Raw genomic sequence first — 14,153 nt, 5'->3', positions numbered from 1 at the left:
CCTCAGCAGATATGGAGAAGATGGAATGGAAATAGAAATTTGGAACATTTTCTTATTCAGTGCAACTGTTGTTCATATTATTGTTCAAGTCACCAGCAGGAATGTAGCACCTTGTAATACCTTCATATCTCTTGTATCTGCTCCTGTATCTAATAGAGCTGTCTCTAAAATAATCAATTTAACATCCCTTACTACAATTAGAGCTTCTTCTTAAAAATATTACCCTCATCAGGTGACTGTTCACCTTTTTACTTGTGAGATATTGCTAGTACAAATCGTATCAGTAAAAATCTGAAGAGAGGGGCAAGTGGTGCTGTGTTTAATATAAATTAATCTTGCAAATAGGAGTTGTTGAGATCTAATCAAAGACTGTATCACAGTGAGATTTAGAAATAGTACTTACAAAGAAAATATCCAGAAAGGAAAATGTGGAAGACAAGCTACTAATTAACTATAAACATTGAAACTGGACCTACCTAGTCTCAAGTTATTGCTATTTATTATTAAAGGCTGCCTTTATGATTTTTTTTTAATTGTAAAGTTGCCTGGGCCAAATCCTATCCTGTTTTCTTTTCTCATATGTATTATACAGACTTTGAGACCTCACTCATGTGGAAGTCCTTGTAATGGCTTTGTCTTGCAAGCTAACTTCCAGTGAGGGGATGAACAGCTTTGGCAGAGATAAAGCAGTCAAGTTCTTACATGAAAAAAATCACTCTTTTGGGAGATCAGTTTGGGATGAATTATGCATTATGCTTCTGGGCCAACTTTTAAAAAATTATGCTGAAAAAGTCTGTGCTTGAATGTTTGTTTTATCTTTTGTTTAATTTTAGATTGAACTGAACCCCAGATCAGTCCTGAGGGACTCTTGGCTGGCAGGAAGAGTTTTTTGGCTTGGACCATTATTCATGCTGCTCTTAGACATTACAGGAAAAATCCTGAATGACAATAGATCTATTTACTATAACTATTAAAAAAAAAAAGACTCTAAACTATCATACTTGTGCGCAGATCCTTATCTGCCTCCATGCAGTCATTCTTGTAGAGTGCCACACAGGTGATTTGTGTGCCATATTTAATGCAATAATAGCACTATACTCTTTAAACCCAGGACAGAGGATTAGGAATATGACCTATGTAAAGTATACAAGTACAATGGCAGCTTTTATAGGTTCAAAAATATCATGTGGGTTGGAAGGGACCTCTAGAGACCAGGTAGAATTGTTCAAAGCAGGTCCAGTTACAGCAGCTATTCAGCACCTCAGCCCAGTTGAATTGAACCTGTCCAAGAATGGAGCTTCTGCAACATTCTCGAGTAACTGCCCCAAGAGTTCACTGCTGTCATGGTAAAAAAAAATTTAAATGCTTTTCCTATATCTAGTTGGAGTTTTCCATGTTCTGATAGCCATTGAATCTCATTACAGTGTACCCTCGAGCAGAGTCCATTTCTGTCTTTGAAGAAAGCAGTAGCATCTCACCTTAGTCTTCTCATCAGGCTAAAAAACCAGCTCACTTACCTGTTCCATCCTGTTACCCACCTGTTTGTCCAGCTAGTCCAGACCCTGGCTTCTGGCCTGTTGACCACTTCCCCATCTTTGGCATTGTCCACAGACCTGCTGAGAATCTATTTTGTCTCATCAGCCTACTTGGTAATAAAGATGTTAAGCAGTATTTGTGGCAGTATGAGTCTTTAAGGAAACAGCAGTGTTTGAAATGCCAGGATCTCAGCAGGTCCCTAAAAGATGTGTGTTTACTTAGAAAAAGCAGTGCTATGTGCTCTGTGAGTTCCGTCACTGAAGTTACTTTGGACCTCAGGGATTTCTCCTCAGAAAAGTAATGAAGGAGGAGCTCAGACTGGTTCAAGTCATGTCTTAAAAGAGCACAACTGCAGCTGCCCACCCATGAGAGCCATGGAGTGCCCAGTGTGTGTGCCTGAAAAGGCTGTGATCAGGGGGAGACACATTTCCAAAATATTCCAGCTGCTTTCCCCATCCCTTTCAGTCAGCTGCAGGTTGAATTGACTTGCTCTGTCTGCTGTTTCTGCCTGTGACACCTTCTGTCAGCAGCTCTTACATAGGATAAAATTATGTAAAAACAGAGTAGATTAAATGTGTTCAGATTATTTTATACTGGTAATTCCATTATAATTACTTCTGACCATGTGAGTGAGAATAAAATTAGGAAGACTGTAGTCATCTTGTGCTCTTTAGCAAAATTGTTAATGCCAGAAAAACATCCTCTGGGATTTCTCTGGGGACAGAAAGTCACAAAAGGCCAGTCCTAATTACTCTGATTGCAGTCATAAGACAAGTCAGTAACTTGTAATCAATTGTGTTACCAGTGACTAGAACTCAAATGTCATCACTGTTGGCTGCCTGGTTTTCATTTGTTTGTTTACAACCCCTCTGTAGTGACAGTGTGATGGGTTTGCCCCTTTCTCTTTCAAGCTGTCAGTTTAAAATTCACTGTCACTGAATTAAGGTAAAAAACTGCACTTAGAGGTAACTGTTTACTAATTAATATTTAGATTTGGGCAGCTAAAATCATCTTTCAAGTGAACAAATATTTGCATTGTAAAAAAAGAAGCAGTGTGTGGCTGTAGTAGGTGGCTGTCTTGGAAGTTCCTTGAGCAGCTCTGTTCCCTCACAGTAGTTTTTCAAAAACACAGCTGGAACACGTTGATTATGTGGTGCAGAGCAAACTTACATCGTTGTCTGTGGTGTGCTATTATGTTACATAAGCAGCTGGCTGTATTCTGTAGGTCCTGATCATCTTGATAGCAACAAGATTGTTTAAAATACATAGTCAGTTCTTTGTTAAACAAAAATCAAATATTGCTGTCAGATGATAATTCTTCTATGCTTGTGTATCCCTTACTGAGCATACATGTTCTCCTTCTTAACCATAGTAATCCCTCTTTCCATGTCTCTTATGGCCTTAACCTTGCATAAAACATCCAGTTCTTCACTTGGTACTTATCAAGTCCTAAATTCTGTTTCTCCTGCCTTTATTCTACTAAGAGGTAGATCAGGCAGCTGATGATGTTGAATTTAAGTGCTGCATAGTTGATGGTGGCATAGCAGTCCATCCATCTGTTGTTCCCCCTGGGTTTTAGGGACTAGGTATATTGAAATGTAGGTTTAATTAGTTGGGTTCTTATTTATTTTAGTGGAAATTGATAGCTGTAGCCAGGAGGTACCTAAAAAAATAACAGCTAACATTTTCCACAGTAAAATTGAGGGATTTGACTAACTGTAGGTATATTTTTGTCAAGATTCTCTCTCTCAAAAATAGATATGTTTTTGCATTAGAAATGAAAAAAAAAATTATGGTTTCTAGTAGTTTAAAGTATTTAGAGATGCAGGCGTCTATCTGTTTCCTCAGAGATTTAATAAACTTTACAAATAGTGGACTGTAAGGGAATTTATTTGTAGATTGACAGCATATTATACATACTGGTTCTATCAGTTGCAGCTGTTCTTTGATGTTGGCACTTTTTCATAGTAGCAGGGTTTTCCTATATTCATTGTAGTGTTTATTCTATTTGTTAAAATGGAGCAGTGTTCAGTATCTCACCTAAATTTTAATTCCAATTACTTTTCCAAAAGATTCCTACTTTATTTGACCCAAGAGGGAGTTATCTAGGCTTGTTGTGTCTTCTGTGTGTGGTCTGCTTAAGTGTGCCAGAAAGCTTCCTTCTTGTCAGGCAGCTGGCGTGGGGTGGTTTGGAGAGGAAGGAGGGTGATCAAGAAGACAAATTTGTGATTTTAATTAGTATTCAGTTGTTGAATTTGATCTCATTAGTCTCAGTATTTTATATGGCTCCACAATTCGTGGTCAGCTCTTGGTTACCAGAAGAGGTGCATCCAAACTCTGCATGCTGAAAGGGGCAGTAAGTGATTCCTGCACACAGGACTGGGATGACCTAGATCATTACCAACTCTTTCTGCAGAGGACACTTAGACACTCTTCTCCCTCTTTCCCTTCCATCACCACTTACACTGCAGGGAAGTGCAAGGGGATTTTGGGCTGAAAACTCCGAAGTCTGAACTTACCTATGCATTGATGAAACAGAAGCTCACATCTCAATTTTTTTAACCTTTGCCTCATTTGGCATGAGCCTTGTTTTACCTCATTTCATGTTTGTGTTTTTGAATGACAAACCAACCACTCCCTTTTCTCTCTGCAGGTCTCCTGCAAGCGCAGAATCTCTTAACGCAACTACCTCAGCAAAGCCAAGCCAACCTCCTGCAGTCTCAGCCAAGCATCACCCTTGCCTCGCAGGTCAGGCTTTTCCCTACAGTTCTTGACTTGCTTTGAGGGGATTTAAACTATGGCAAGTGAATGGACCCTTTGTATTAGTTACCTGAATAGATGTTGTAGCTATAACCATGCATTTGTCTTTCTAGCTCTAATAGTGCATTTGTAGCTCCCACCTCAGTGTGCCTCTTTCAGGCTTTAACGTTCTAAAGTGGATTTTTAGCTGGAAATTTTCATGATTGGTACCTTGAGTTAATGGCATTAGAGCATTGTTTCATTTCCTGTAAGGTTTTCTTGAGAATTCAGAGGAGCAAGGTGTGAGCTCCCTCAAAAGCTCCAAAAGGGGTTCACTGACAAGCCTCTTTCTGAAGATTGCAGTGGTAACCTATCTTTATTTTAGTGTAGTTATTTTGCAATCACTGCTAAGTCACTGCCAGTCTTATCCGTTAGCATCTGTGAAACTGAAGAGATGGTTAGAAATGAAATACTCGAATATTCTGATAGATGTATATTAAAATAACAGGGCTTTGTGATTAAGTTTTCAGACTATAAGAAAAGCAATTTTAAGGTTGCATGTGCCTGCAAATTTAGTTGTGCTTGGCTCTGGGTTTTACTGTGCAGTTTAGTTTCATGGCTGCATGCTGTTTCTCAAATGCCATGTAATATCACACAGTATCTTCCTGCCACCTTGGTTACATACAAGAATTTTCTAGTCTGCAATAAGGTGCCTGAGTCTATCAGAGTCTTAGAAAACTACATTTTCTATTATACCACCTCTGGTAGTTTTCATGCACCATGTGGAAAATGGAATTTGTCTCACCTCTAGCTCATACCTCAGCTTGCAGGATGATTCCACACTAAAGATTATTCTTTGATTAAAAAAAATATTAAAACCACTAAGAAAGAATAAATTATGTAAAGTGGGTGAAATCAGTGAAGACATATTGCAGTAATTACCCACTATGATTAATATAAATTAAAAAATATTAAAAACCTTTAAGTGTGACACATGTATCTGCAATTCTAGAAAAATCATACATGATTACATTATTTCTCAAGTAATGGAATTATAGTTCTTGACCTCCCTCTACCATCTGCTGTGCACTGCAAAGCACTGCACTAACCCAGAAGGAAAACAACATAAGGAGTTATGTAAAGATGTAAAGACTGAGCTATATGTAGGCCATTTCTTTTAGAAGAGCCTTTTCTGAACCTTTGCATAGACTTTGTATAATACTCTAGTGCTGCCTGGACTTGTGGCTGTTCTTGTTTGCCCTGAAGGAGTCCTGAGTTTCACAACTGGGTGCAGGACACAGAGGCATGAAATCACCTTTACTGAAGAGCCCCAGCTAAACTGACTAGAAATTAACTGGAGTAGATGATTTGTCTCTGCATCTCACCTGATCATGGCATGAATAATTTTCTGCAGATTGCCTTTGCCTAATTTCTTGTGTTACCAGAATGTTCATTTTATTGTTGCAACTGTCAACAGAAGGGTTATAGGTAAATCTAGTCTTTCTTTCCTGAACAGTTGAGTCAGTCACAAGAGATGGCATTGGAGGAAGCTTGCCATGTTTGCTACATCTGCATGTGCTCGCTCTTCCAGAATTAAATAGGGGATTTGCATCTTTTGGGCTGATGACAATCTGCCACCTCACAAGACCAGTAGATACAATTTTAATTTTTTTCAAAAGGGATGAATGCCAAGGTGTCTGTAAGTGATAGAAGCATATCAAGTAGAGTGTGTTCAGCCTTTCTTTGAGCAGCTTCTGCAGCAAGTGAAAGCTGTTGGTTACCATTGAACATCTCTTACAACAGAGCCATTAAAAGCCTGTGATACTGTTGAAGTTTTCTGGATTATGTTTACTTGTTCTGGAGAGGAATGTTGATAAACGGAGGAACTTCCAGATTTCAGCAAACGTCCAATCCACTGACCTCTCTCCCAAGAACATCACATAGCTTTTAGGAATTTAATTTCTGTTGATTATCCTCTTAAGTCTGATTTTCATCCTTTCCTTGCTGTCTCAACAGCCAGCAACCCCAACACGCACAATAGCAGCGACCCCCATTCAGTCACTTCCACAGAGCCAGTCAACACCAAAGCGAATCGACACTCCCAGCTTGGAGGAGCCCAGTGACCTTGAGGAGCTTGAGCAGTTTGCCAAGACTTTCAAACAAAGACGGATCAAACTTGGATTCACTCAGGTGAGACTGCGTACCTTAGTGCCTGCCAGTGTGGAACCTGAGGTCTCATCTTTCAAGTCTGGGGGGAGACTACAATTCCATCATTTCCTAGGAGAACCTGCTTAAATAGGGTTATGCTCTGGCCTTTATGTGGGGGATTTCTAAGAAATAACAGAAAAAGCCATACATCCATCTTACTTCCCTGTTGGTTTTAAAGCATAGCCATTTTCCCAGCAGGGGAAGACGTGAATTTACCAGCTCCAGATGTCATTGCATGTGCACTATTCATTCCATGGGATGTGACATGAATGGGACAAAGCACTTTAAAGCTGCCTTCAGAAGTACAAAGTTCCAAAAATCATACAGTACAATTAACTGCTCTGTGTGTTTAAAAAGTGTATCACATCTGTGCAGTTGCTTTGGATGTCAAAGGGTTTTTATCTCTCGAGCGTATTTTCCTATTAAACATCAATGATTTCTGTATTTAATGCTTTTGCTAAGGTTCCTAAACAAAACCTGAAAGGACTGTCACCTTTGAAGTTTTCTCCTTACAAGGGTGAACTGGAGTTGTGGTTTGTTTTGGTTTGTTTAAAAGCTCAGAAATACCCATAGAGCAGAAGAAAAATAATCTTGAACGTAGTGAAGGTGGTTGAATGAAGACCACAATTAAAAGTACAAAGTGCATTTATATGTTCCATTATTCTCTTGAAAGGAACTTGGTTCCAAGAGTCCTTTCTTATTAATATCAAAATTATTTTTTTTCCCCCTGCAAAATTAAAACATCTCCCCAGGTAAACAATTAGTTTTGGCAGGAGTCCATGGTTAAACATAAGCATGATTTTACTAGAGGAAAGAGCATGAATATATCAAAGTATTTAAAAGTCCGAGCTCAGAGCAGTCAGTCCAACATATGTGATGGAATAGAATAAGTAAATCTACTCTAGCTGAAAGTATGTACTGAATTCAGATTTATTTTTCTGGCAAAGTCCTAAATTGAAAAATCAAAGTTCATAATGAGAGTTCCTGGCAGCATCTTAATTATAAGTCAAGAACAGAATGTTCTTAGTCAAATGAAGTGCATTTTGCTGGCATGTGTGTCTCCTTCCCTCCCTTCTTTCCACTAGAGGGAGGCACAGAAGTACAAGTGATGGACACACACAAAAGCTTGAATAGAGCAGCACAGAATAGGGTAAAATACAATAGCTTCCCTATAGCCTGACAGAGGAGGTTCGTGTAGATCTCTCATTATTATGTTTAATCTGTCCTGCTGTGAGATGATTATAAGAGCTCAACTAGACTTTTTAAGCTATGTGTTAACCTTTCTTTATTGACCTGGTTATGAATTTTCATGGTGAGGAAAAATGAACACAACTGCTCAGGCTTACATTTTAGTATTTGCTTTTCAGATTAAAAAAGGGGAATCTTGAGATTGTGATAAAATTGCATTCGGTCATTCCTATCCTGCTCTGAGTTTGTATGTGTGTAATCAGGCTGTTCTAATAACTTTAACCTAATTGCATAATTGGATGATAATTAGAGACCCTGATATTACTTTGGTTTCCTATAGTTGGATAAATAGACTGCCTTTCAGAGGATAATAGAAATTTATTTCCAGCAGTACTGTAAGCTTTTTCAGACTCACCCCACCCCTGCCTTTCAAAAATAATTGTAAGATTTAGTTTGCATTGCAAACTAATCACTTACTACATTCTGTCATGTGAACAATAAAACTGGTTTTGAATTTCAGCAGTTCTGCTTCTTCTCCCACCCTGAAATGTGGGTGATGCATTTAAATCCCTTTGTTTGTTTTCCTTCAAAATACCTCCATGTTTGACACACAGGGACACAGTGAGCAAACTGCACCTTAGCATCATTGCAGGCCTGGGACTAATTGCTCAGTACAGGTTCAAGAGACGTGAGTGAACATTTTAGAAAATGTTGTTTTTATTCTGTGAAAGGTATTGCTTCTGCTAGACCATCTGAGCTTCTTAACAGACCAGTACACACAACAATGATGCACCTTATAATCAGTTGCAGTTCATTACCAGAGCTTCAGTCAGCCTACAGAGTAGATCAGATGTGTATTTAGTGCCTTTATACTCTGTTCCGTCCTATCTGTGGGCCATCCCAATATATAAAATTCTCATCCCAATATGTAAATTCCTTTCCCTGCAACTGAAATGCTGCCACCTTTCGGCATTGACAAAGAAATGGTTAACTATTCATTTTAAATCAGAAGGCAAATGTTTGTAAGAACAACATAAGTCCAGAATTAAATTTAGTTGGGGGACTGGAGCAAATTTCATAACTCTTTCCTGCCAAGACATAAATCAACTTATCTCTAAAATGGTTTACATAGCCAGGTTTTCTTCTTCATAAACCTAGAAGAGCATCCACGCTACTCCTCTTGGAATGATTTATGAGTTTTAAAATGCACAGAATCCTGGCGTATGAGTAGAGGCATAAATGTGAGTTCCCACGTGTTTCCTCTGATTGAAGGGCACACAAACCAATTGTTCTGGTCCTTTTCTAGGAAGGAAATTGTTTTCTTTGCTCAACCTGCACAATTTACTAAGCTTCCCAAAGGTTGTTGTTGGCTTGTGTGTGGCCACTCTGCATGCTGTCAGTGTACTCATACCCAGCTGTGGTTGTGGAGCTGACCTCAGAGAAAAGCGAGCTTTATGCCCAGTCCAACTAACCCATTTGCAATTAAACTCCACTAACTGTGCTCCAGCTTTTCAGCCTCTTCTTCTACACTTCTCATACTTCGTTTTGTGCTTAAAAAAGTAAAAATCTAAATAAAGCTGCTTTAGAAGTAGTATACTTGAAATATAAGTGCTTTTTTTTTTTTCCCCAAAGGGCAAGATCTTCCAGCTTTAAAGCAAAGCATGAAAATACTATGGTGTTTTTAATGGCCACAATCAAAAATGGATTGATTTCTTTTTTTTTAAACACCACTTTTCAAGTGTATACTTACACAGCTATTTAATATATACATAAATATTAGGATAAGCAGAATGTCTGCTAGCAGAATAGCTAGCTAAAACTGAATTTAGAAAGCAATAACAGATGTAAAGAGATGATAAACTGCCTGTAAATCTCCTGGATAACTTTCTGGCAGATGGGTAATGATAGTCAAGACTGCAGTTAATCATTACTTGAAATGGTTCAACTTCTTGTCTGCTTTGAAATTTGTATCTATTGGGGAGAAATTTGGTTTGAACCTCAGAAGATAGTTGCAGTTCAGATAAAAATATTTCTGCATCTATTTAAATGTGATGTATGTTTGCAGACATCTTGTCCTGAGTATTTTCTACAAATTTGGGAAAGTAAATTCATTGCATTTCTGCTTATTTGAACTTCCAGTGTGAAATATGCAGAAAAACTTAAATCTGCTCCCAAAGAGAGCTTGGCCTTTACTTATTTTAAAAAATTACAAGTTAACATTTAGCGGAATGTGCTGCTCAGTGATAATGCTAAGAAGACAAAGCATCAGGGATTTCCTGGAAAGAGTTGCAAGGTTAAACTGATTGAGGTTTGACATTTCTTTATGATTATTGCTTTAGCATGAATCTTGGTAGCACTGATATAGCCTGTGTGAAACTGCAATCCCACACAGCAGTGGTGTCACTAAGAGAACACCAGAATGTGACAGGATTCCTTGCTTTGGAAGTGCCTATGTCAGTGAATCCCTTTTTTCTCTTTCTTTGTCCAGGGTGATGTTGGGCTCGCTATGGGCAAACTCTATGGAAATGACTTCAGCCAAACTACCATCTCTCGCTTTGAAGCCTTGAACCTCAGCTTTAAGAACATGTGCAAGTTAAAGCCACTTCTGGAAAAGTGGCTCAATGATGCAGGTGAATGAGTCTGTGTATTTCTTCACCAGCCTACCAAAATCAGTAGGGTCCTGAAAAGCTGCTTCGTTTGTGCCCTTATGGTTTTATGAAGCTACCAGCCTTTGTAGCTGCCCATGGGACAAATGAGGGTGTAGAAATAAGGGTCCATAGTTCCCTTTCCATGTGCCTGTATGCATCCAAAATAGTTCCAGTATGAACTTTCAGAAGTGTGTTCTCTAGACAGCTGAACCATTGCATGGGATGAGGTACAATATGTGTCATGGTTTTCCTCCTTCGTGTATGTTAATGCATATAACTTCTAATCCTCTTCTAGCTTTCTTTTTCAGATGTGTAGTAGAGAGAGGGTTGCATGATTTGTTGTTTCAGTAGGCAGAGCTTATTGCATCCATCTCCTTCCATACCCCTGTGTGCATTCCTTTTATCTCTCTCCAGTGGTTCAGATAAATAATATTTTTCCCTGTAGGAAGAGATTTTGTGGGTTAGGTTTTGCTTCTTCCCTCCCATATTAGCTTTTTTTTCTGGGATACAAGTTATTCACTATGCCAATGTTGGTAGTGTTCTTTTTTTTTTTTTATTTTCCCACCAGGAAAAGGAGCTTGTGTGGTGGTGCTAGGTGTTAGGAGAGAAAGCATTTGAGAGTGCTGTCAGCCAGATTTTTCTTCCAAGTATGCAATTGTGCATAGCATAAAACTGATGGATATGTTAAGCAGATGGCAGGGATGGTGTGTGCCTTCCTATTTTTACCAAAATGGAGAGAGCTTTATGCTGGCACCTACAGCATTCTCTGAAATTTCGAAAGTAATTTCATGCAGCATTGAAAATTTGTCCTGCATTGAGAAAAGGAAGTGTCATTCTGTTGTGCTGACAGAAGTTATCATTAGGTGTTGTAGGTCTGTGATAGAAAACACAAATAGCTCTGCACTGAGTGCTCAAGTCCACAGGACAGTGATCCCCAAACCAACATTGGAGGAGTCCAGTGCTGCAAGGAGTGTCATTGGGGTTATTTTTCCTGCTAGCCTGAAGAAATACTTGTACTTGTCTCTCTAAAGTTGAGTGAACAGTGTTGTGGTTCTTCACTCCCTGCAAGCCATTGTCTTTGGCTCTGACTCAGTTCCATGAAAATCTTTGGAAGAAAGATTCAGGTGACTTTAGAGGCTACTGTTTTACTTTTAGGTAAAAGTAGGCAAGAGAAGCATACTGATGGTTCCAGAATTTATTGCCATGGAACTCAGCTGGTCCTCAGTGAAATTTTCTGTCAGAGGAAGAGTTTCCACATATTTGTAGGTGCCATTACTATTTTTAAAAAATCTAGAAAATACTTGCCCATTTGAGTCTATGAGAATAATCATGGGCATTGTGAACTTTGACACCTGCTTATCACCCACATGCCCCAGTGCAATGAAGGAACTCCAGCCACAATTAAAAATTTTGTTTAAATTCCCTGCCGAAACTTGCCATTTGGTTAGATTGCTCTTCCTGCTGCAAAGTGGGGTTAAATGTTCTCTCTTTGCTCCTCTGTGAAGCCAGAAAGACAGGATTAGGGGTTAAGAGCCCTGGTGAAGTTAAGAAGGGGGAGCTGCTTGCTGTGTGGAGTGGTTGGTAGCCTTGAGGGTCTGCTAAGATGTCCAGAGAGAAGAGACTGAACACTGTGGAGCTGGTTATGAACTTCTCTTCTTCGAGTGTTTTGTAGAGTGGGTAGAAGAAATTTCAGGCTCCTCAGACTTTTTTCATAACTGCCTGTGACTTTCAGCTATGGCCCATGGATATCAAGTACTCCTTTTTCCTTTAAACTGGGGCGTGCAGTGAGTCAGTGGGGAGTAGAATGAGATATGGGAAACAAACTCTGTATAGGTACTGTAAAAGGGATGCTGTGGTAGCATACAGGAGCAGAGGGCATCCTCTGGGCATATTTGTAGGTTTTTAGTTTCGGGTATATGTTGTAATTTGTAAATACAATGATTAATGCATGTGATCTTCATAAACCTCTATGTATTTGGAATAGATACAGAGCAGGTCTTAACATACCTTGCACAGGTGAAGAACACTTGTATCAGACTGCACTGCATTCAGATGAAATCTCCTGATTTGTATCACTTTCTTCTTTTTCAGAAAACCTCTCATCTGATTCAACTCTCTCCAGCCCAAGTGCCCTGAATTCTCCAGGGCAAGGGATCGAAGGCTTGAACCGTAGGAGGAAGAAACGCACCAGCATAGAGACCAACATACGTGTGGCCTTAGAGAAGAGTTTCCTGGAGGTCAGTGCTCCTGCTGCTCTGCTCAGCCTAGGAAAAAATGGAGAAACTTCACTTAACAATTATATATGTTAGAGTGAACCTGTTATTATGCTGTTTGGGAAAGTGCTAGTACTAAACAAGGGGAATACAAAAGCCATGCCAAGAAATGTGCATGAACATCTGTTTCACTTTAGAAACAAACACAGACCCCCTCAGAAAAACTCACTGGTTCTTGCACTTCACTGACTTTGTGATTTTGCATTCCACTATACTCAGACATATATTTAAACAGTACCCCTCATGAGGATGGATAAATGAGGCAATCTAAGCACACATAATTTGAGGTTTTTAGATGGAGGGCAGAAGCATCTACTGTGGTTTGTCTCTACAGTACCACTCACCAGATTCTGGATCGAAATCACTAATTCAGATATCTCCCTACTGGAGAAGAAGCTATGATGCAAAACTTCAGGAGGTAATTTCAGAGCTTTTGAAATCGCATTTTCTTTTTCCAGAACCAAAAGCCTACCTCGGATGAGATCGCCATGATAGCTGACCAGCTAAACATGGAGAAGGAGGTGATCCGCGTTTGGTTCTGTAACCGGCGCCAGAAGGAGAAAAGGATCAACCCACCCAGCAGTGGTGGAACCAGCAGCTCGCCCATCAAAGCAATTTTCCCTTGTCCAACCTCACTGGTAAGAGTCAAGAGCTGTGTTTACAAAGATCACTGGTGGAGGTAGTTCTGCTGTGCTCACTGTGGAAGCTACACGTGCTGCACCTTCTTTGTACAGCAGATTATTCTCACATATTTATGTTTTACTGGCATTTTGAGTGTTCCACCTGGATACTGTCTGAGAGGGATAATGCTTACAAATCAGGCACCAGTCAGCCCTTCAGTGAGGGTGTTGTATTTAGTCAGCTCACGAACAAATATTCTGGCTACCAAATTTGCACTTGGGGTTATTGTTTTGAACTTAGTTCAGATAATGCTTCCAGTTTATACCTGGACTTTCCTTCTTCTACCCAATTTTTAAAAAATAAAATAATAGTAATTTTTTTAAAGTGCTTATTAGCTCTCCCCACCACCTCTTATTTTAGCAGCTCTGCTCAGTAAATGAGCAGCAGTAAAATGTGTCATGCAGTGGAACAGGTTGCCCAGAGAGGCTGTGGAATCTCCCTCACTGGGGTTACTCAAGAACCATCTGGATTCAGTTCTGTGCCATGTGTTCTAGGACTGACCCTGCAGGGAGATTGGACCCAAGGACCCACTGTGGTCCCTTCCAGACTTACTCATCCTTTGATTCTGTATCATTTGGAGACTTAGGTTACACAAATCCAATGATACCATTGTTGTTATTTCTAGTCAGAAATTATTTATATAAAAGAAAGGCATGGAACAGAAGAACAGTTTAGCTAATACTCATGTAATTAATTTCCCACACTTGTATTTACCTCAGGTAAACACAAACTTCATGAAAATAAGAGTAACAAAACACATGCATCAAGGTTCCTTCAGCACCTTTGCTACCAATGTCCATGGAGGTCTGTTTTCATAAATAGAAACAGTAGCTATTAGATTTCATAGTAGCTATGCTAATAGGAATGTGGTGGAATTTAT

The 14,153-nt window shown here is 39.4% G+C and overlaps 1 protein-coding gene across 1 annotated transcript in view; it reads left to right on the top strand.

Moving 5' to 3' along the window:
- The window catches only part of POU2F1 (POU class 2 homeobox 1), a 41,476-nt gene that overhangs the window by 21,789 nt on the left and 5,534 nt on the right, over nucleotides 1-14,153 (top strand). Inside the window, exons 7-11 of the mRNA XM_058824804.1 lie at nucleotides 4,190-4,284; nucleotides 6,292-6,465; nucleotides 10,160-10,301; nucleotides 12,411-12,556; nucleotides 13,051-13,230. Coding sequence (XP_058680787.1) covers nucleotides 4,190-4,284; nucleotides 6,292-6,465; nucleotides 10,160-10,301; nucleotides 12,411-12,556; nucleotides 13,051-13,230 — 737 coding nt within the window. The remainder of the gene's footprint in view (nucleotides 1-4,189; nucleotides 4,285-6,291; nucleotides 6,466-10,159; nucleotides 10,302-12,410; nucleotides 12,557-13,050; nucleotides 13,231-14,153) is intronic.

Source organism: Ammospiza caudacuta, chromosome 2 (assembly GCF_027887145.1).
Source record: "Ammospiza caudacuta isolate bAmmCau1 chromosome 2, bAmmCau1.pri, whole genome shotgun sequence".
NCBI classification, from domain to species: domain Eukaryota; kingdom Metazoa; phylum Chordata; class Aves; order Passeriformes; family Passerellidae; genus Ammospiza; species Ammospiza caudacuta.
The sequence above is the reverse complement of the archived record's forward strand: the minus strand, read 5'-3'. Positions and strand labels throughout refer to the sequence as shown.